Below are 24,395 nucleotides of genomic sequence, written 5' to 3'. Positions count from 1 at the left end.
AAAAGTAGCCAATATCACATTCAGTCGTTTTTTTCTATTCCAAGAGTTTGGAAGCGTATCAGTGAAAGATTTTATAAACATTTCTTAATGTGTCAATCATGCAATCATTTTTTATTATTTTCAAAATCAGTGAATAGAACTGGTAAGCTGTGGGAAATTACCTATTTGTAAGTTATTTTAATTTTGTCTTTTGGAACAAAATTTAGGCAGATTTTCAGTGACTATTGTTCTTGGCTCCAGGAGACAACCATATAGCAAATGTCATCAGAATAAAAGCAGCTCAACCGAGCTCATCACTTTCAGCAACCTTCCCACCTTGTTTAAGTATAAGAAATGCCTAGGCCAAATCCACAACCCAAAGCATGAAGCTTCTAGTCTTAAAGAATGTCTTAGTACTTGTCACATCATCTTGAATATCTGAATATGTTAAAACTAATGTCATTGAAAATATATGCTAGGTGAACGTTTCCACTTATTTTAGGAATTTTATTTAAATAAAGTTTTTTTTGTACATTTAAATTATATAATGAATTCATGTGGAATGATCATTTCTACCATTGTAACTTCATTTTTTTTCCCTTTCTTTGTTGTAGGCCTTGTTTGTATGAAGTCCAGCACGTCCGTGGTTGAGCTTGTTATGCTGCTTTGTTCTCAGGTACAAAATCCCATCCACTCAATTACATTAAACATATCAGGATTTTTTGTGACTAATAATAAAATGTACATGCATATATGTGTGTATGTTTCTATATTTTCAAATCCTCCGTCTCTTATTTTACAGATGAAAATATTTTATGTTAAAATAGATTAGTCTGTGGATGGTCTTGCCATGTAAATGTTGACCTAGTCTCCCTTTCCTTTCTTCCACTCTTTTTAGCAGTCTTATTCCCTCCCACTCTCCCTGTCCTTCCATTGTTTTCTAGTTTTTTTATTTCTACAGATGTATATAGTTTTCTGTTAGTCTTTTGGTAGCCCTTTTTACCTCCTACCTTTTAAAATGATGCAACATAATTTATAATTTTGAAGTGTATTATTATATTGTTTCTTCTCTATTAGATTAGAAGTCTTGAAACTAAGTTTTATCAGTCAAGACCTAAACAAAGTATATCTTTCAACTCATTAGTGAGTGGTCTTTAGTATGGCACCTTCCTGCTTTCCTTTTTTAATGTGTAATTTGCATATGTCAGTATAAATTCTGAAAATCTACTTATGCTATTTATCTTTCATAATCAGAATTAAAAATAAAATTGTATTGTTGGGTATTGTTTTTTCTTAACAATTATAGGAAACTAAACATAAACAGTTTTTCTAATAACTTAAATGGGAACCTAATGGTCTTTCTTCTCAACAGTCTCCTAGCGAGCTGATTATCATAGAATCATTAAATATTTTGTAGTATCAGAATGGAAAATAGCTTGCATGTGTTTGTAATAAGTACCTAATACATTTATTCCTAGTTTTGTCAAGAGAAAGAAAAATATATCTAAGCCATTTCTATACTAACCTGAGATCTGCTAAAACCACAGCTAACTTGCAAATAAACAATATGACTTTATTTGATCCTCTAAAACTATATCAACAAAAACAGCAAAACAAACAAAAAACTTACCAATTGATTTTCAGTTTTCTGGTTTACTTCCTTCAAGAATATGTTCATAAGGAGATTATTAGGTCCATTTCCCCTCTTTTAGCCAGGAACAATATTGCTACGGTAGAAGTTAAAAAAAAAAAATCCCTGCCGGGAGTTCATCTGCAGGGCATTTAAAAATTTGTCACCCAATGCTGAAGTTCTGAGTTCTAGAGATATTCTGAAAGATATATCTAGACCTTTTAGATTTATCATAATGCACATTTAAACAAACACTTTTATGGAAAGAAGTAGCTCAGAATTCCTTCTTCCTTAGCCCTGCGTTTCACTGCATTTCAGACAAATAGAGAGGAATGTAGCATTAGGATCTAGTGTCTTTGATGGCCTCATCATCTAATCATAGGTTTAACATTACTCATTTGCTGGCTCCAGGAATTCCTGCCATTAAGGGCCCTGGAGATGAAACTTTGCCTCAGATATTGATTGAAAGGAAGAGTGAGAAATCTAAGCTCTCTATGCAGTGCACTTTCTTTTAGTGTTTCAGCAAAGTGCTATTATGAACATGTCTCTCAGTTTGATTTTTAAGTTGAATTTTTAAAATAATTCAGAATGTTTTTAAATATTTCAAGTGGTTAATTGATGGAATGAACATCATTTTAGTGACTCAAAATCTATGTTTATTAAAAAAATAGTTCCCAATTGTTCTGTTTTCTGTTAAGCTGAAATGCCTATTTCCACAAATTATTTTTAATGAAACAAATGAGCAATACCCCTTCAATCCAATTCAGGTGAGAGAAGTTTACTCTTTTACTATGAAAGTAAGCTTATAAAACCATCTTTGTAGATTGTTAATTGCTGCATGGATATTTAAAGCCATGTCCTTGTTTAAGGACACACCACTTTAAATAGACATTTCTTTAAAGTTTCTTAAAATAATCTACCATTTTTCTGTACTACTCAAGTTCAAGGTGACTTATATCCTATTTTCACCCATTAGCAGGGCAGCACAGCAGTAGCAGACCTCTGAAAAGAGAAATGAATACTGTTAGTGATGCTGTGGAGATTGCTTGGTGTGGCTCTCTCCAAAGCAGTGTTCTCTTCTGCAGGCCTTAATGCATGTCTTCTGCAATGGAGCTGATCCCTGCAGAATTAGCACAGTTCTGTAGACTGTCTTCATGCCAAGATAGTAGGTAATCTTAATGAATCTTTAAGCTGCCCAAGTTCTGCGTTCTTTTTGTTTTGTTTTATACACAGTCCTTGTAACTATTGATATTTCCATGTTATGATGCATAGTGTTAATACCAATAAAAATAGTTGAAAATCTGAACTATCTTAATGCAAATAAATATATATTTCATTAAATATATAAATATAAATATATATATAAATATATATATTTGCATTAAGATAGTTGTTCAAATATATATATATTTGTTTTCACAGTGAGAATTGCAACTCAGATATGCATACTGTGACTTAATTCTGGTTAGAATAACTTCAATGCAGATGGATTTTCTAGTTTATTTATTTGCATAAAGTATGCTTTTCTTTTTCCAAATTTGGATAATCCAGTGAAAGATAAAAAATTTTTAGAGAAGATATCCAGCTAAGGATTGAAAAAGGAAAGGAAAGTACAACATTCGACAGGAATTGTTTGTCTTTGCTGCAACACGTTAGATGCTTTTATTTTTATGCATTTCACTTTTGTTTTGGTGATTTCATATTTACTACTACATATTATTAAGGATATTAGCTTTTCTGAGGATATAAGAATATCTGAGTTTCTGAATAAACTTACTATTGCTAATAGTTTGTGCCCAAAATATGTTCTAAATTTACATGAGATCATATTACAAGTTTCTGAAGGTACTTGTCAAGGGTAATTCAGTTCATATGGACAGATTTTTAAACTCCAAGGGACATGCCATCTAGTCTACCCCCCAGTGGAATTTTACATCTTTGTGGAAAACATATTTTAAGTTTTAAGAAGCTCTTTGCATTATTGTTTTGATGCTTTTATTGTTCCACAAACACCCCAAACATTTTCTTACTATATTCTGGAAATGTTTTCTATGTAGATCTTATGACACAAAAATAAATGTTAAGAATTAGCTGTTTTTTCTTATTCATTTTTAATTTGTATTAAAGTTGCAGTTAGTAGCTTATTTTCTTTCAAAAATGTGGGGGGTTTTGGTCATTTTGAGGTGAAATGAATAATGTAAAATATTTGATAAGCATTATGTTTGACAAAATCAGTGCTTAGTCAGGGAGGTACAATGTTGCGCCAGTTTCTTCAGTATATCACAAGTCAGACACTGTCTTCTGTCCTAGCTCTTGAAAGTTTTATAACTAGATGTTGTTGAGATGCTTTATGTTGTTCTTTATATCTACTTATTTATTTATTACATTATTCTATGTCTATTGCATTCTCTGAGGAATAGCAGATTTAGTTTTCAAGTAAACGTTTTTTAGGTAGTATAATGGCTTCTAATTATTTCCAGATTTTTTTTTTTTTTAGCAAGTCTCAATGAGAGGTACTCCAGGAAAAATTGAGTGATGTTATCCCATAGGATTTCTTTAAGTTTTTATAAGTAAAGCTTAGCAGATGTCACAACATTTTTCTGTGCGTTATCTGTCAATAGAAAATGTTTTATAAATTGAGAGACTCTATATTAAAAAAGTCGGTATTTATGTACTTTCCACCTTGAAGTACTGAAAAGCAAATACATGCTTAATCAATCATTTTTTATTTTCATCGAAAATCTAAAAATGTATAAGTAATGTAAAGTAATAAGCTTGCAAGTCTTAGTATCTGCATGAAGTTAATAACATAAATTATTTTGTGGTTTTGTGTGACTATATTTTTTTCTAAATAGTTTATGTACTAAAATAAAAAGAATTTGAGTGACTTCACTGATGTGATCAAAGCATAACCCAGAACTTCTAAAGACAATACTTACAAAAGAACCACAACTGAAGAACAGTGTTCGTTTTCAAATGATTTGGTCTTTGAACATTTAAGTTTTCATTTTTTCCTTAATTTGATATAGTTTAGTCAGATGGTACAAGGGAAAATATATACTTTTCTTCTAAACGAATAAACCTTAGATTGAGGTACAAAGACATAGAGAAGAGCAGATAGAGGCCTATTGCAGAATATTTATAATGAGTACTCACTCAGTGCTGAAAGGATTTTTAGTGTATAGAGTAAGGTGTTTATAAATAGAAGAAGACCAGGAATGGACTAGATTTTTTTTTCCAGTGTTTTTGGAAATATCGCTAAGTTTTAATTATTATGATGAATTATGTCACATTTAATTTGGTCATTTTTTAATGACTACATTTTTTTTTACCATTGTGATGATTACTAAAGACTTAATAACATAACCTTCCATTTCTCAAGGAGTCTAGTGTTATCTAAGAAATTTGCAAATTTTGCATCTGAATTTAAAATCAATAAGGAACAATAAAATTATCACATCATATTTTCAGTGGACTATAAACAAGTATTATCTATGTATGGTTCAAAAAATGGGTCCATGTACCAACAATAAGACTTTCATGACGGCTTTCTGAGATGAATTAAAAATGGACCCTGAAGGTAGAAGTCTTCGTAGTTAGCATAGACAGGGAAGGAGATTCAGGCTGAGGAAACTGAGTAGAGGTCTGGAGTGGAATGAACCTGTTACATGCTCAAGCCAGTGACCAGCCTCACTCACAGCATGTCAGAAATTACTAACCCAATCAGAATATTTATTTATTTATCTACAGTATTACCCATTTCCAGGCAAAGCGTAATGCAGACTTTCCTAAAGGGTTTTTTTAATATAAAATATTATACTGTGTTAATAGCATAGAATTGCAGCTGATAAAATGTTCCTAACTTTAAACAGTATTGGCGGTTATGTGCTTTCCCGTCACAGAATGTGCCTCTGTTTTTAGAAGACGAAAAGCCATTGTTTCTGTGAAGGTCTTGCCTTTTCCTCTGGACAGTGGCTGGCCCCAACTCTTCTCTGTAGTATAATATCATCTCCAGGTTAAAGAGAGGGCAATGTGAGCTTTTACATTTTGAGGGAGAGTGGCTATGTTATAATATCTTTGTTGTCATAAAATTTGTAATATGTCCTAAAGCATAAATAAAAGTGAAACAGGAGGTTGAAAATGTGGTGAAGCATAAAGATGATACTCAATTTTAATCATAATAAAGATTTTAAAGTATCACAAAATGTGGAGAAAATTATATACCAAAAATATACACATTTTGAAGGAAAAGGAAAAAGGTTTTCAATACAAAATAATTGGAAAATTTATATTTAATATATCTTGGGAAGAGTGACTATGGAACAATTTGCAGCAGGAGAACAGACTCACTCTCTGTTATGTGCCCAATTACTTAAAGCATTCCTGAATGAAAATTTAATCAAAGATTTAAATAGCATGTCATTCAAATTACTTTTGATTATTTTCATAAGATCTTTTATTGTTGCTTTCTTTTAACTCCCAGAGAAGTAAATTAGCAGGTTGAAGAAATTTTGAGTTAGCCAATTTTATGTTACAAAATAATTTTTGCTAAGCTAATATGGTACTCATACTTCATCCATCACTTATATATAATACTTAGCACATATCCAGCCCAAATTAAAAATAGAAGTAGAAAATGATAGATAAACAAAAAGTTTTTAGTTCATCTATTAGACATAGCAAAATTTTTTTAAAAGGTCCTTTTTTCTTCATATTTGAAATCTCATAATTCTAAGAAAATTGAGACAAAAAGAGACCAGTAAGTGTAGGCCTCCCATAGGATCATCCTTAAGTGTGCTGGAATATCTGGCAGAGTAGAAGAAATGTAGAACTTTCTGAGGACAGATTTCCCTGGAGCACTCACAATAAGCCCACCTCCCTGACCTAAAACTTCCTTCCATACTGTGCCACACAATTCATCATTCCCTTCTTCCAGTTATCTTTGGTTGGCTGGTTTCTTTAATTTTTAACCTGTATTTACATTGTGTAAGTTACTTAGGCACATTGCAACAACTTTGAAAAATAATGAAAACAATATGTATATATATTACAGTTCTACCTCTATTACACATCCTCTTCTTTTTTGGTAAATTTCCTTCATTTTTCCCCATGTATATTTTAACATACTTTATTAGTTATCATGCAATAAATAGTTGTGTCCTCTTTTTTTATTCCATTTTATATTTTCTCATGATCATAATTTCTGTGGTTTTATTGATGTTGTTTAAATAATTATAGATTCTCAGGAAGTTGCAAAAATAGTACACAGATTCCCATGATCCCTTCTTCCAGCTTCCTCCAATGGTGACACGGTATATGTAAGTGTAATAGAGTATCAAAACCAGGATATTGATATTAGCATACAACTGTTAACTAGGTAACAAATGTTATTCAGCTTTATTTTTTTATGCCTGTTCATTTGTGTGTGTGTAGTCCAATGCAATTTTATTCCAGATATTAATGTAACCGGCACAGTTGTTACTGTTACCTCATATCTTCCCAATTATTTCAAACTCTTTTCTTTCATGAAGCTTTTTGTGGTTTATTGTTCTCCTCTCTTCATCATTCCCTTAGCATTTGAGTGCATAAATCTGGATAGTAAATATAGGTACCTGTTTACAAGTTTTAATTGGATGCTCTTACATTTGATAAAGACATGATTTTCTTTATCCATTACATTGCAGTTATCTTTAGAATAAACCTCGTGTTTATTATTTTCTCTCTTTTTGGAGAATTCTGTTCAGCCAATGGAGAAAACAAATATTGTATAGTTTCATCAATATTTAATTAACATTTATTAAAATCATTGTCTAAGACAATTCAAAAGGAAAGACTACTAAAAGATGTCACAAAGCTTTAAAGTCTGCCAAGGTTACTTTATGGATGTCATGGATTTCAATTATGCTACAACTTTACACCATTCTAAAATTTATTTTATTATTTTTCTATTGCCTTCTGTTTTGTTCACCACTATCATTCACACTTAGCATAAATGTCCAGGACATAGACTAGGTATTTATTAATGATTTATTGAGTTAATTCATGAATAAAAAGAAAAATGTAGTCACTGTGATTTATTTATTTATTTCCATTGTAGGCTAATACGTACACCATAAGATGGTATCATGTTTGCCATGTTTTAATTGTACAGTTTAATGGGATTAAGTAAATTCACAGTGGTCACCACTACAGTTTACCCTTGAATAATGTGAGTTAGGGAGGTCAGTAACTGCATATAGCTTTTGATTCCCCCAAAAATGTAACTTCTCGTAGCATACTGTTGCCTGGAAGCCTTGCAGATAGCACAACCAGTCAAATAGCATGTTTGCATGTTGTATGCATTTTTATGAACTGTATTCTTACAAGTAAGACAGAGAAAAGAAAATGTTATTCAGGAAATCATAAGGAAGATAAAATATATTTACTATTCATCAAATAGAAGTGGATCATAATTAAAGATCTGTGTCCTCAGTGTCTTAATGTCGATTAGGGTGAGGAGGATGAGGAAGGTTGGTCTTACCGTCTTAGGGTGGCAGAGGCAGAGAAAGTCCATTCACCTTTTGAAAATTGTGCTTGTTTTTACCTTTTACATATATATATTGTACTGAGTCGGAGTCTCACTCCATCGTCCAGCCTGGAGTGCAGGTGCACACTCACAGCCACCCCAGCCTTGACCTGCTGTGTTCCGGCTATCCTTCTGCCTCAGCCTTCCAAGGAGCTGGAACTACAGGTGTGCGCTACAACACCTGGCTAATTTTTTGATTCTTAATTGTAAAAATCTCACCTCAGCTTCCCAAAGTGCTGGGATTATAGGCTTGAACCACCATGCCCAGCCACCTTTTACATATTTTGATGATTAATGCTTCTGTGAACATTGACATACAAGTATTTGCTTGAATCCCTATTTAAGTTCTTTTGGCACGTACCTAGAAGTGGAATTGTTTCGTCATGTGATAATTCTGTTTTAATTTTTGAGAAACTGCTAAACTGTTTTCATAGTGGCTTTAAAAATCATTTTATAGCCCCATAAGAAATGCTCAAAGGTTCCAGTTTCTCCACAGAGGATACTCTACAGCACTGGTTATTTTTTTTTAATTTCTTTTTTAAATTATAGCCATCCTACTAAGTATGAAGGGGTATCCAGTTGTGGTTTGGTTTGCATTTCCCTAATAACTAATGAAGTTGAACAACTTTTCATGCATATGTTGGTCATTTGTATATCTTCCTTGGAACAATATCTATTCCAGGTTCTTCTCCCATTTCAAAATTTGTATTTTTGTTGTTGAGTTGTAGGTGCTCTTTATATAATCTGGATATTAAACTTTAATCAGATGTATAATATGCAAACATTTTCTTCCATTATGGTAATTGTTTTTTCATTCTCTTATAGAAAAAGCTTTTAGATACACAAAGTTTTTTATTTTAATAATATTCTGTTTATTTCTTGTTGTTTCCTATACTTTTGGAATCAGATTTATAAAACCATGGCCCAACCCAAGCTCATACATATTTGCTGCTTTTTTTGCTTCTAAGAGTTTTATAGTTTTGGATCTTAAATTTAGGTCTCTGATCCATTTGATTAAATTTTGTATGTGGTGTGGGTTGATGTTCACCTTCATTCTTTTGCATTTGGTTATCTGGTTTCCTTAGTATTTTTTGCTGAAGACATTGTCCTTTACCCATTAAATGGTCTTGGAAGCCTGTGCCAATCAACTGATACCCAAGATGATTTTTAATTCAAAAGTTGTTCCTGCACTTTTTTTTTTTTTTTGAGTTGTAGTCTCAGTCCATCTCCCAGGCTTAGTGCAGTGGCATGCTCAGGGCCACCCCAACATTGACCTGCTGGGCTCAGGCGATCCTTCCATCACAGCCTTCCAAGTAGCCAGAACTACAGGTGCATGCTACCACACATGGCTAATTTTTATTTATTTAATTATTGTAGAGATGAGGTCTTGCCAAGTTGCTTAGGCTGTTCTTGAACCTGTGGGCTCAGACAATTCCCTCACCTTGGCCTCCCAAAGTGCTGGGATGACAGGCTTGAGCCACCGTGCCCTGCCTTTTTAAAAACAATTTTGGAATATTATAAGGTTAAAAAAAGTGTTTCTCCCTTACCCCATATTCTTACCAGGAGTAAGGACTGTTAACCATTTAATGCTTATCATTTGAAACTATTTGTATACATGAGTGCAAAATTATTTTTCTAGTTATTGGTATAAGCACAAATTTCTATTATAACCTAGTTTATAAATTGCTTTCACCCTAATTGGTAGTCTGAATGTTTACTGTGCTGTCCAATAGAAATATAATGTGAACTACATAAAATTTTAAGTTTTCTAATAGCCACATTTAATTTGGCAAAAAAATACAGGTGAGATTAATTTTAATAATACATTTTAACTCGAATATCATTTTATATTAAAAATTATCAATAGGATGTTAAGCATTTTTTATTTTTGTACTGTGTCTTCATAATCAGGTATACATCTTCTAATTAGACTACAACTCAGTTCATACTAGCCAGATTTAAAGTGTTTGTAATAGTTATATATGGCTAGTAGAAGCCATATTGATCAGCACAGCTCTGCTTTTCATATGTGAATATCTGTGCTTTTCTTTCTTAAATGTATGTCTGACAGTAGAATAGGCTGTTTGAGAAACCCAGACCATCATATGTCTTCAAACAAAGATTAACTAATTGTACTAATTATTGTGTCAAAGATTCTTGGCACTTAGTTAAAAATGATGATCCCTAAATTTCTCTACAACACTAAAATTCTCATACTGGCTTACATACCTATTGCTGTATTATTATTCATAAATTAATATAAAATGTTTAACTTATATGTATCTAATTATAAATCTTAAACTATACATTTGAATATGGCAAATACTAACTTTTTAACAACTGAAACAGTGTGGAAACATGTTTGTTTTATATATTCATAATTACAGAATATGCTCTTTTCAAAAGATTATCTTGTAAAGTAATAGACTTTTTAGGATAATCACATACTGGGTTTACAATATCTCCATTTATAATAATGAGGTATATTAAATTCATTAATGTAATAGATAAATTACATAATTTACTACGTGTCTAATTTCCTGAGGAGCCTCCATGTATGACAGAGCAACTTTTCTGTTAGTAACCAACTAGTTATATTTCTATATTTCCATATTGCTTAATGGCTTTATATAGTTGACCTTCATATCAGTAATCTCTTTGAACCGATCTTTGATTATTCATTTCTTACATTAACGTTTCCTATAATACTTTGAAATTTTAATAAAAATAAAGAATGAAAATGAAATACATAATACTTTATGTACTTTTTATAAATATTCTATTAGCTGCTTATGTTCTGCATACCTTGAAAATTGCTCATCTCTGTGTTTTCACTTTACAGCATATTTTTTCACTTCCGTCCTTGTACTTAATAACTTTTCTAACTTATTGCACAGAATTTATAAGTATACCAGTGATAATGAATATCCACTGTGAAAATTTTAAGGAGCACACTTCTTTTCGTGACAGCTAATGATAACTAGGAAATACAAAATAAGTTCTGGAGTTCTAGAAGACTTAAGATCTCAGTTTACCCACCTATTTTCCCCTTGTAATAGATTTTATATTTTCAAAATTCTAAAGATGGATTGAATCTCTAAGAACATTAAATTGGTTTATTTACTTGTATAAGAAGAAGAGGGAATGAGAAATGTACATTGAGCTGACATAGATGAGAAGAGACTGATGGGGAGAAAATATTATGTTCTGGGTCTGAGATTTCTTCTGCTAGATCATCTAGCTACCATAAAGTGATTGTGAAGGGAACATAGGGATTTCATCGTCATCCTTCTGGAACTTATTTGTCTTCAAAGTGTTTCGTTTCAAAGGATTCTTAAAATGAGATCCAATTCCCTGAACAAGTCCTTCATCTTGAGGAAATTTTATGCATCCATGTAGAAGAGTTAAAAAAAAATTGTGACGAAACTGTCTAAAGATTTGGCAGCTTGCTGTAGGCATTCAAACCTGATGCTAAATATATTTCCCCATGAAGATAAAAATTTTGTGCCAACAGTTAACTTGTACCTTTTGTTATGGTTCATTTCTTCAGTAGCAGAGCAGGTATGGTGTGTGTGTTTGTATGTGTGCTTTCCCAAATGGCAAAAGACTTTCTGGAATAACTTGTAAGATAGGATTTTAAAATATTTTTTCCTGTCATTAATAAGAGCTTGTTCTTGTCAAAATGATAGTAAATTATTTTTATCCCCCGCTCGTGTTTTGATATATCTATTTCCTCTGTTTTAAACAATGTCTGTAAGTCTATGTCAGAGAGAATTGTTAGAGTGCTAGGATAGGGATTAAAGTTTTCTTCCATGTCCCCCTATATCTTTTTTTTTTTAACTTTCAAGGTAGTTTATACCTTAGAAAATATAACAAATACCCTGTTTTCTCTGTATGCTCTGTACTTTTCTTATCACAAAGTTTTTAATATTTTATTTAACTATTCTTTTGAAACTCCTAGATTAAGTTACATAGTAATGTACATTTTAAAAATGCTTTTTAAAGTATTTTTAAAATGCATCTGTATAAACAAGTATAACCATTTCCTAACTGAATTTGTTAGTCACATTTTTAAACATTATAAGTTAATTAACACTTAGTCATACAGCAGTACCATTATGGGAATGAAATGCTGAAACGGACCTTAGTAATGACCTTAATTTAGAGATGGGGATATTTCCTTAGTTGTGAATTAAATTATGATATAATTATGATACAACAGTATACTTTTTACAAACCATTAGAGGGAAGTTTACAATTTGAAGGAAGATATGCATATCACTTCTTAACAGCAAAATTATTCCATGCTGGCATGTTAGGAACTTTGGGGTTTCTGTGAGCGCAATCTTGTTGAGAGGGAGAAGTGACCTAAGTCAGAGGTTCTCAACCCTGACTACGCATTAAAGTCACTTAGGAACTTTAATATAATCCTGCTGTCTAACCTCTATCCTTAGAGATTATTTTGATATAATTGATGCTTTTTAACGACTCTTCTGTTGCTGTTTTGTTCTGCCAGAATTGAGAACTGTGGGTTCAAGTGATACCATGGATTTTGGAGGATTAAATTCGGTTTAGTAGCCAAAATACATTGAATACATATATAGTATGCCAGACACTTGCTACTTGCTAGGTACACATAATTAAATAAAATAAGATATTGCCTTCTCTTAAGAATCTAGTGGGGAGACGTGTAAATAAATCATTAAATATAAATATAAATCTATTTCAGACACAGTGTTCTATGAATAAGAAAGTAATATTAAGTGATAAGAAAATAATGATCTAGGATTTATCTCATTTCCTGTTTTAGAATTTTGAAATTATTTATTTTACATGCTTTAAGACATATTATTTGGGCAACCCCCTTGGGTCCCTTCCCACTGTAGGAGCTTTTCTGTCCTCTCAATAAATCCTGCTTTCTTAAATTAAGAAAAAAAAAGATATATTATTTGCCAGCATAAAATCTTATAGCCCCTGTCCATAGAATTAGGGTCAAAAAATTAATCTATAGCTTGAGATAATAAAAGGAAAAGATACCGATATGTTACACTTTTCCTATAGGATCCTTTCTTCATTGTCATTTCATTTTTTGTCATTACTTTTACGCATTTTCATTTACTAGCCAATACTATGTACTTTTTTCTACCTAGGTTTTAAAAGGATTGAACTCTTCAGCTAAAAATGCCACACTCAAAACATTGATTTTCTGTGCTGCTTGTACAATTGTCATTCAGAAACCATTAAACAAGCTTTAAAACATACATTCCATTCTGACATTTTCTGAGAGGAAAAATATTCTTGTGAAAAATATTCTTGTGTATTTTTCATTCAGTGTTATTAAGCTTCTGAATTGAAGACTAGTTCCTTTAATGCTGTAGTATAGTCACTGTGAAAATTACATCGTTCATTTCTTCTGGCCCTGCTACCCATCACCGGTGAATGAAACGTGACTCTTCCTTCAGAAATACAGTACTTAAATATTTTCCCTTTTTGCTGTCCCAATGAGTATTTTTTAAAGCAAACGAAAGAAATAAACTTTTGTCTTATTGCCCAAATCAACTCGAGCCCACAACGAATGTCCTGTGCCAAACCCCAGGAAACAGCTGATGACATTTATGTGCGAGCGCTGTGTGTATGACTCAGGCCACAGCTTCTCCCCCTCTTCTGTTGAGGCAACCGTCAGAAGGCGTTGGAGGGTGACACTAACTGTAGCGCATGCTACCACCCACCACCAGGAGCTTTCTCTGCACTCAGGCTTTCAAGCGCATGCTTTGTATTTTTCATTTTCCTATATTGCTTATAACTTTGAATTAGATTAGTTTAGATTTTCTTTGTTTTTGTTTTTCTCTCAAGCTCCAGGGAGATGAAACTGTAATGTGTATTCTATGGCTTAGTATATATTCTGCACCTGGGCCTTATAGGTCTCATACTTCAATTTAAAAACAAAAGTTTAAAGCCTCTGTCTTCAAAAAGGCAGTTGGTAAAACTTGTATGATCTTGTTCCTTGTTGATAGTAGTTAATAGTTGTCAATGTAGTAGTTTACAGATGTTGAGACATCATAAATTAAAAGTATGCCAATTATTGCAAATAGTTGATGAAGAATTTTGAAAACCTTCAAAAATGGAATTATAGTCTCTTAATATTAATTAGAATGCACTTTGATGATTATTTAGGTCAAGGCCTGCAAAACTGCTCTTGCATTCCCCAGTCATGTCACACTAATGCATGACCAAGTGGCATGTATGGCAGAAAAGAACGTATTCATGTTTGGCAAACAAATAAGTAATAGAACCTAGAAGGGAAAAACAAAAAAACACCAGGTTGTTTAACAATTAAAAATGATAAAGATTTTTCTGTATTTTTCATTCAGTGTTATTAAGCTTCTGAATTGAAGACTAGTTCCTTTAATGCTGTAGTATAGTCACTGTGAAAATTACATCGTTCATTTCCTCTGGCCCTGCTACCCATCACAGGTGAATGAAACATGACTCTTCCTTCAGAAATACAGTACTTAAAATCTAATCATGTGATGTGCACGCAAAACACTTAAAGAATAAAGTGAACTTGTAGAAACATGAATACTGTTAAACTAGCTAGCTAACTCCCATGTTGAAAAACTGGTATTTCAGTGTATGTTAACTTAAGATCCTATATCAGCTAAGTATTTGCTGCCTACCTAAGTCTCAGAACAGGAGAGTAGGACGGATAGAGAGCAGGATGGACAGAGGACTTAACTTTCTTGCCAGGGCACAGGGAAGAGCAGTAAATATCTTCCCCACCTTAAAAATAATATTTTCTTCTTTTCATGATTAGCTGTACTCTTTCATGTCTTTATGGAAAATAAGAACCCAGTTATATCATTTCTCTGTAGGAGTAAAAAAAACACAATTTCAGTTAGTTTTTTGTTTTGTTTTGTTTTGTTTTAAGTTGAAGTCTTTCTCTGTCGCCCAGGCTGGAGTACAGTGGCACGTTCACGACCATCCCAGTGTTGATCGCGGGGCTCCAGCAATCCTTTCTCCTCAGCCTTCCAAGTAGCCAGAATTACAGGCACATACTACCATGCCCTGCTAATTTTTGTTTTATTGTAGAGCTGAGGTCTCGCCAAGTTGCCCGGGTTGGTCTCAAACTCACAGGCTCAGATAGTCCACTCACCTCAGCCTCCCAAAGTGCTAAGATTATAGACTGAGCCACTGAGCCCAGCCAATTTCAATTAGTTTTGGTCTTCCATACTAGGATCACTTTAAGAGGCCTCATGATCTGTATCCTGGCTTCATGTCTCTGGTAATAAGAGGGAAATTGCACGTAAAATGCTGCTTACTGAATAGATCACTAATTAATAATATTTATTGAGTATTACATATGCTTTAAAAAACATTCAATCTTGACATTTTCAGAGAGGGAAGATATGCTTGTGGAAAATATTTTATTTTCCCTTTTGTTCTCTCATTAGTATTTTTTAAAGTGGGTGGAGACAGAAATTTGTGTTGTCTTCATTGCACAAAACAATGAGAGCCCACAATAAATGTCTTATGCCAAACCCCAGAAAATAGCTGATAAAAACTTATGTGGAATGTACACCTGCTGTAGCAGATACTTACAAATCAAAATTCCACTAGAATTGAAAACCACACACCTCTTCAGTTCAAGACCAAGACAAGTAAGGCAAAAGAGTTTTCAGTCTTCTGGAAAAGCAGTTTACCATCGTGTTCCTAAAGTGTATTCCCCACTAGAGTATTTAATACATAGCAAGTAAAGGAAAACCGTACACACCTTTTTCTCTTTGTCCTTACCCTTTTCAATACACCTCATTCTTGCATACCTTCTTCTGGCACTCAATGAACTACTTGAAAATCCTATTCATATTAGAAGTTTGTGCTGATTGTGAAGAGTGCTGAGTGGAAGAGTGTTTGTCTACAATTGTATTACGGAAAATCATATTGAAGAAGTTGTCAGTGTTGACTATTACAGTCACGTGATTCTTCTTACCTAAGAGACTGTCTTCTCTTCAAGTTAATGTCACAGTAAATGTAAAGTATTCCTGAGAAATTTGCACATTTTTGTGGGGTCTTGGTTTTCAATAAATGTAGGATGTATATGCAATATTTAAGAGGTTGGGAGTCCGTCATTAAAAATGTAGAAGTAGGAATTCCCTGTAATTGTTTTCAGTAGAAATTATTTGAAAGTTTAAGTTCTGTAAGATGGAATTGCAATCTTGTCATCTGGATACATTTTAGTTAAAGGTTATTATAATAACTAGAACCTAATGACTTTGCATTATTCCCAGTATACCATATCTCTTCCCAAGGGGTTGATTCTCTCTCCTCGGGAGATCGCTTTTCTATAATTCTCCACACATTTTCTTAGACCAGAGAATATGTACACACCCAAGTACCTTCTCTTAATGAACACAGTTATCCAAACTTGGCATGCAAAGCCTTAAAAGAGAATGTGATCAAGAATAGAGTGAAGAGTTGACATGGAGACTGTGTTTTTCTGAAGCTGGACAGGGCAGCTGACCACCTCTGCAACCAACACTTTATTTAGTAAGAAAATCATGGGGGTATCAGGCACAGTGGCTCATGCCTGTAATCCCAGCACTTTGGGAGGCCAAGGTGGAAGGATTGCTTGAGCCTAGGAATTCGATACCAGCCCGGGCAACATAGCAAGAACTCGTCTCCACAAAAAATCAAATTAACCAGGCATGGTGATGTGTACCTGTAGTCCCAGCTATTTAGGAAGCTGAGGCTAAAGGATTGCCTGAGCCTGGGAGGTCGAGACTGCCGTGAGTTGTGATCATGCTACTGTACTCCAGCATGGGAGACAGAGTGAGACTCTGACTCAAAAAAAAAAAAAATCATGGGGAGATTCAGGAGAGCACTTACTTATTGAACTGTTGGAAGGGATATAATTTTCAGTTTAAAAAACTGTTGTTTATCAGCTATATGTTTTTTTAAAAGTTGAAATCACTAGAAATTCAAAACAAAAAAAACTGTTTAAATTTTAAATATGTCATAGGAAGAGTATAAAATAAGCAATATGTTTTTCTGATTCAAAACACTGTATGACAGTCACTTACATTCATTATGATGACCCTAACTTCTAGGTCTACCAGATTCACAATTATACTCTAAGTTAGCAAAGAGAGATTATATGGCAATCTAAATATTATATATTTAGCCATAGCTTTGCTATTAATAATTTTTTACAAACTTCAAAAGAATTTATTTATGCTTTTTATCTCTGTGGCAATCAATAATTTGGAATGTACATATAGCTAGAACATTTCACTTCTAAGTCAATCTTACTATATGGTTTGTGTTTCTAGTTTTCATTTTATAATTTCAATGGGAGATCTATACACTGGGGCTAAAATTTTCTAGCCTAAATATTTCTAGTCCTCACGTAGTCACATTAAGCCCCTTTTGATGATTTGGTCTCTTCAGAGGAAAGAAGCCCTCTGTACCTGTGATCTCAATTTCCAAATCACTATATCTGGTCTGATTTTCTCTAGTACGACAAAAATGCCTTCTAAACTAAGTCATCCAGGACTACTTTTTAAAGTTTTATTTCTTGTTAAGTAACATTTGTTATAAAATATGATAAAGATGTTTAGAAATAATGTAAGATGGAAGTGATCAACAACATCAGCATGATTAAACCAGATGTTGCCTTTCATTTACATGTTCATTTTTCTCACATTTGGTTCGGTTTCTCCTTTTAGGAATGGCAAAATTCTATTCAGAAGAATGCAGGACTTGCATTTATTGAACTCATCAATGAAGGAAGGTAATTAATTTTGCAATTTTTGGACAACTAGTCGGTGTACATCTTATTCCACTGGGCAACTGCTCTTTTCTGCCATCTGTTCCAAAAATGTGTAAGAAAATATCTCTTTGTTAAATAATTTATCACACAGGTACGTAAACTGTAAATTAGCAAGGCTTAAAACATTAAGCATTCATTTTTGGGAGAAAAAGGCGTGTATGAAATAAAGGGACAAACCTTGTAAGGTTTTGTGAGATTTGAGCTACGTTGCACTGAGTAGCCAAATGGTTTTGCACAGATCCAGTGAGCCCAGGCTGCGGTCCCATCTGCCACTCCATCTGTTCCCAGAGCAGCACTCAAGGTTTGCTCCCTCATCCTCTCGTCATCTCATGTGGAACAGTTTTATCTGAACATGTCACGCTTTGGAATCAAACTGAAAATGTGAAGGCTGTTAAATGTAGGAAGTATGATGGTCTTGGTTAGACATTTACATACACTGTTGTTAAAACAGTAAGTAAAATTATGTGTGGGCGCATTATTATTTATTATTTACCACTTTGTGATAGTTATCTATGATTTTTGCAATGCTTTATTGACAGTGGACACATTGAGACACATGTAGCTGTCACCATTTGACATGTGTAGCTTCTGTCAGTCTAAGACCTGCATCCTTTACAACTGGAATTTCTTATATGATATAGTATATTCTCTGGAATATAATTACTGAATATTGGGTATAACCTATTTATTTCATATTTGAAACCAGTGAAGGAAATAATGCTTACTGTGCATGAAATTTATCTTTTTCAAGGAAGGGTCCATGAAAATTCTTTGAAAATTAATTTCTATATAGTATAGAAACTCAATTTTTAAAACAAATTTACTTATATGCCACTTAATATTATTCATTTTTCATCATTGTATTATATTCTGAGAAACAGCCTCTGTTTTTGTAACAGTTCATCTTATATAGTTCTCATTTTGATATTTCATGATCTCATCATTTAATCAAAATAATATAGGTCTAAAATTTTAAAAATAAGCTTGAGTTTACTGCAATACAAAAGAAGCAGGACAATATCAATTTTTTAAGATAAGACAAACAGCATACAGCACTCACTATTTCTTACAAAATTTCACTGTGGTAAGACTTAGTAATAAATTAGGCACAATAATTGGGGCTTTGGGAAGGTGATGCATGAGGATCACTTAAGCCCAGGAGTTTGAGACCAGCCAGGCAACATATTGAGACCTCATCTCTACAGAAAACTTAAAAAATTAACCGGTGTGGTGATGCACATTTATAATCCTAGATAATCAGGAAGCTGAGGCAGGAGGATCCCTTGAGCTCATGAGTTTGAGGTTGCAGTGAGTTATGATCATACCACTGTATACCAGCCTAGGTGACGCCCCTGTCTTAAATAAAAAAGAGTAATACTTACTCATTTTCGGATGATGAAAAATAGAAAAAGCTGTTTGCCAAGGCTAACCATTTTCATGTCAGTTTTAGAAATAATTCTCAATTCACTTATCTGTGAATGTTGTTATTTATTTCAACTGTGAAGTAAAAATATACCAGTGTGCCAAAAAATATATAGACATTTTTAGAGATGTTTTCCATAATCAGAAGTGTCTGGATGCTGATGGTACTACTTTGAGCACCTCTTGTAATTGCAGAAGTCAAACGTGACTTGTATTCATCTTACTGAGTTTTACAATTTTATAATATAGTCTTGTCCTTTCTTAAAATGTGTGTGGCACCTTCTCTGTGTATGAGAGGGAACAAAAACAAAACAGAATTACCTTTTGGAGAGCAGGCCCTTGTAGTACAGGCTTTCCCTGTTAGATAAGTGTTCTGGGAACCCATCGGCATCAGTGTACCAGCTAGCATTGTTGTGAGAGGCTACATTGGGCTTCAGTGAATTCTCTTTTTGGAGATTTCTTTCAACACGTTTGTCCATTTCATGATTACTGATTTAAGTGTGCACCTGCCCACACCACACTAAGTGTTTAGCAGTTTTTGACCAAAAATGGCTTGAACCCTGTGCCCCACCCTCCCTATACATCCACTGAAAACTTCCAGAGATGAAAAAATTCCTCAAAGGGAAACATTTGGCTGATGTTGAAGAGGTGGAACAAAAAACAGCAGAAGCACTAAAAGTCATCAAAATTGATGAGTTTAAAAACTGTTTTTCAGTAGTGAAAAAAGTGTCTTGATAGGTGTATTGTATCAAGCAGTGAGTACTTTGAAGGTGACTGAAGTTTAAACATGTAAGAGTAAATACATAATTTTTTAATAAATAAACTCCAGGGTTTTGGGGTCCTCCCCAAAAAGATACATATTCTTATCATCAATCACTCTTCTAAGAGTTAACAGAATTGAACCTCTAGCTTAAATTTACATTATAGTTATTGGCTTAGAAAAGGAGGAGGGTGGAAAAATTGCTAATATCAGAGGTTTTAAGCATCAGATATGGTTTATTGTTCTGTGGTGAAGTTTGGGATTTGTTTTCTATTGGGAAAGGGGTTAGAAATATAGAAAGTAGTTATAATACTTTTATAATTATAATCTTTGAAAATATTTCAAGTGCTCTCCATAGTGCTGTGTTCTCCTAAATTTGTGTCTCATAGCAATTTTCCCTCTAAATAAAGATGATTTTGAAATAAAAAGTCAAACATGAGTAGCTATAAACATACAAAACAAATCACATATGCATGAGTACCCCAAATAGCAGTTCAGTACCCACTACATACCAAATGCTATTAAAAGAGCTAGTCAAGGAGAAGCGAGTGAGATACACGTGGCCCTGAATTATTTTTATAAAGGCAGACATTAAGCAAGCACATGTGGTAACACAAGGAGGCTGTGGTCAAGATGGTACAGGTAGTAATGCAATCATGTGGCAGAATGTCTTACCTAGTCTGGAGGGATGCCTTCTACTAGGTGGTGGTGCTATCGTGGTCTTCAAAAAACATACTTGCCCAAAGGAATGCTGTTTTAGAGATGATCAGTTATAGTCAAGTGGGGAAAAAAATAGAGGAATACAGTTCTAGGCAGAGGGAATTGTATAGTGCAGAGTCCTGGAGACAAGAGACAATGAGATGTATTGCTGGAGAGCTATTTCCAGTTAGCCTGCAGCTATTTAAGTGCATATTGTGTGCCAGCCACATAGAGACAGGTGTCATTCCTTCACGGCAAGGGTCCTTGGCAAAGGTCATGTCATGAAGGGGTTTATAAGCTGAGCTGAGGTGCTGGAGAGTAACTGAGGTTTAGGCGTGTCCTTTAGTATGGCTAATGGATTGTAGTGGCTCAGGGCTTGAACAGGGACACCAATCTGAGGTTTCAGTAATTCTGTTGAAAAATGTGATGTCATGGTCTAGTAGTAGTGACTAGGAGGCTGGAAGAAGTCAACAAATTTGAAGTATCTTTTGGAAATTTAAGTCAGCAGGATTGCTGATAGATTGGATGGAAGGGGGAAAAGGGCTAATGAAGGGTCATTTGATTTCTGGTTGTAGTAACTGATGGTTTATAGACCAAGTGTAGTTCACTCAGCTGGAACAATGCAGAAGAAAAGGCGTGGGTTGGATGAGAACGTTTTTCACTTTTGATTGCACTGAAGTTGTCGTGCCTGTGAACTGCAAGTGTAGATGTTGAATAGGCATCTGGGCATTTGAGTCTTGGGCTCTCCCAAGAGAAATCTGGAATGGAGACTTTGACTTAGGGGTCTCCAGTTTGTACATGGTAATTTGTAGAAAAGGATGCAGATGTGATTAGGGAGAGTGCAGAGAGTGAGTGGAGAGCCAGACCGAGCTCTTACTGCCGTTTCTGTTGAGAATCCTCTTCTTTCACATCATGACATGATTGGTTGTTTCTCATCTTTCAGGAATCAGCTTAAATGTCACTCTCTCACAGAGGCTCCCCAACCGTCTTACTGAGTTATTACAGCCCCATGACATGACCCAGTTTTAACACTTAATAACATCATCTCAAGCGATCTGCTTTGTTTGCTTGTTTTATATCTCTCTCACTAAACTGTACTTTCCTTAAGATCTTGTATCTTCTTTGTTGTCTTATTTGCTGCCGTATACCTATATTCTGGAGTAGTGCCTAGCATGTAGTTAGCAATTATAAATATTTATTGAAGGAATAAATAAAAGAATGGTGAGTAGAATGTTTGAAAAAGAATGAATAGTCAACAAGAAGATTTTAAAGTTAGGATGAAAGGGACACTGAGTTCAGTCACAAGAGGGTCATGATGATCTCGTCCAAACTTACACAGGTGAGTACTGGTGTGCTAGAGGTACTGGGTGCAGATCCAGGCCCTCCCCTGTGAGAGCTGATAGTCTAGTGGAGAAGTCTCAGGTTAAGGAATTATAGGTGTAGATTAGGAACTAATAAGTGGAATGAGAGGAATAAAAATAATTCATCAGATTAAGGAATAGTAAATGTGTCAGAGGGCAGGCAAATGTGGTGGTTTTCCAGAGTGGTGGAATAGAAACTAGATTGTTTGAGTTGAAGAGTGAGCAGGTACTTCCTCTCTAAAGAAGCTTGGCCAAGAAAGGGAAAGATTGGGTGGTTGCTGGAGGTGGATAGGGTTTAAATTAGGGAGGGGAGAGTTGTACTTTTCAAAAGAAGGACTAGAGTATTTTTACGTGCTGATGGAAAGAAACAATACAGTAGGAGGAAAGGAAAGCAATTTTGACAGAGTGAAGGCTCTCAAAGTAGTGTGCTAGGTAGAAGAACTGGCCTTTTGGGGAAGAGCACTGAGAAAGGATGTAGACAATTGGTGGCAGGATTCAGAGGAGTTCTCATAGGATGCTTCTATTTTACCTATGACAGCAGGTTAGGGTCATTAGCTGAGAATGAAGAAAAATTAGAGTGGTGCATATCGTATTTGAGAAGAGTGGAGAATAATGTGGAGAGTAGTCAAAACAGCCATTGTAGAAAGACATCAGGGGAGATTAGGGACACCTCAGGGCTTGCTGGGTGGTTTGTGGGAGCCTGCTGAGTTTGCTGTCTTTGATGGTGTGATGTTTTCCCCAGCAGTCCACAGTACAAAGAAAGTAGGCATTTGCTTTTAGACATTCGCTTCTCTTAGTTAGGAGAGTTCCAACCCTCTCCACCCTTAATCTGGATCGGGAGCCTTTCTGTGTTCTCCCAGCAACCCCTTTTTCCCCTGGCTTATACCTAGCATCCCGTAGTGTTGGTGCCTACTTATATGTGGTATGTGCTTTAAGGTTATCTCCACAGTGCATAGTGTAATGCATAACATGCATATATTATTTGTACCAAGTTCAAACGCCAGTTCTCACACTGATAAGCTGCTAGACTGCAGGCAGGTAACCTAATCTTCCTCTGACATTGCTTCATATCTGCAAGTTATTGTAGCACCTTTCCTTTCTGGTTTCTCTGAACCTTCAAAATAATATGTATGACCTTTGTTACAGCTATTGCAATTAGATGCTTAAAGATGAAGGTGGTTTTTTTTTTTTTATTACATATAGTACATGTTCAGATTTTGCTTTTAACCACCTTTGGTTCAGATCATTTCTTTCCATTTAGATCTTTACTTTCATGAATTTAAACTGTTGCGTTTTGGTTTAAAACATGATGTTTAGATATTAGGGTGCAGTTACAGTAAATGCACGTCGCTCTGTTTATCTGACTGCTATTTGTTGATGCCTATTAAATGCTAAACACAGATTAGATATTTTGCACATCCTTTTATCCCATTTACATGGACATCTAACTTTTTTTTTTTAAGTTTTTCAATTAGTTTAAAATGAAACATTAAAGAAACTCACATTTCTCTTGGTTGTTAGAGTATCAATCTTTAATTTGTCCTTATGGGAATGAAGATAAAAATCTTTAAGTGGAAATTGTTATAAATGTTTATCCTACTTAACAGCTACACTCATGAATACAATTCATCAATCATAGCTGGTGAAAACAATTGTGCAGTTGTCTACAATTAACAGGACAAAAACAGTTGATGAATGTGCGGCTGAATTAAAATACTCCCCAGGACAGGCTGAAATTATAAACTGGATCATTTAAAGGAATCTAACAAAGGATTGTTATAATTAAAACAAAGCAAAGTTAATGGGATGTAAAATCGCCTATAATATCTTGGCAATAATAATTGGGGCTTAAATTATTAAAATATGAATTGAAGAATAAGACAAATAAGAAAGAGTCTTACATTGTGGAAGTTGAATGATCTTTTGGAATAAATTAATTACATACCTAGAGTAAACCTTTATCATTCTTTTAAAAGAATTTCATTATTGAATATTCACCATAAAAAGCCAGTATATATTCATGTTTTAACACTGAATTTAATGTTAAAGTTCACAAGATTCTGATTTTTTGTTTTGTTCTTTAGAATACAGGGGATACCTTGCATTTTTTAGATTTTTGGGAGAAGGATATTGCATTCTTCTATAATTCTTCA

General features: G+C 34.0%; 1 protein-coding gene across 1 annotated transcript in view; it reads left to right on the top strand.

The window, feature by feature from the left end:
* The window catches only part of LOC103265396 (neurobeachin), a gene marked incomplete at its 5' end in the record, with an annotated part of 269,835 nt that overhangs the window by 212,586 nt on the left and 32,854 nt on the right, over positions 1-24,395 (top strand). The window contains 2 exons of the mRNA XM_008063067.1: positions 594-655; positions 17,897-17,961. Coding sequence (XP_008061258.1) covers positions 594-655; positions 17,897-17,961 — 127 coding nt within the window. The remainder of the gene's footprint in view (positions 1-593; positions 656-17,896; positions 17,962-24,395) is intronic.

This window comes from Carlito syrichta, unplaced genomic scaffold (genome assembly GCF_000164805.1).
Source record: "Carlito syrichta isolate Samal-C Ts95f unplaced genomic scaffold, Tarsius_syrichta-2.0.1 Scaffold306519, whole genome shotgun sequence".
Taxonomy (NCBI): domain Eukaryota; kingdom Metazoa; phylum Chordata; class Mammalia; order Primates; family Tarsiidae; genus Carlito; species Carlito syrichta.
This window is presented reverse-complemented; position numbering and strand designations above follow the sequence as displayed.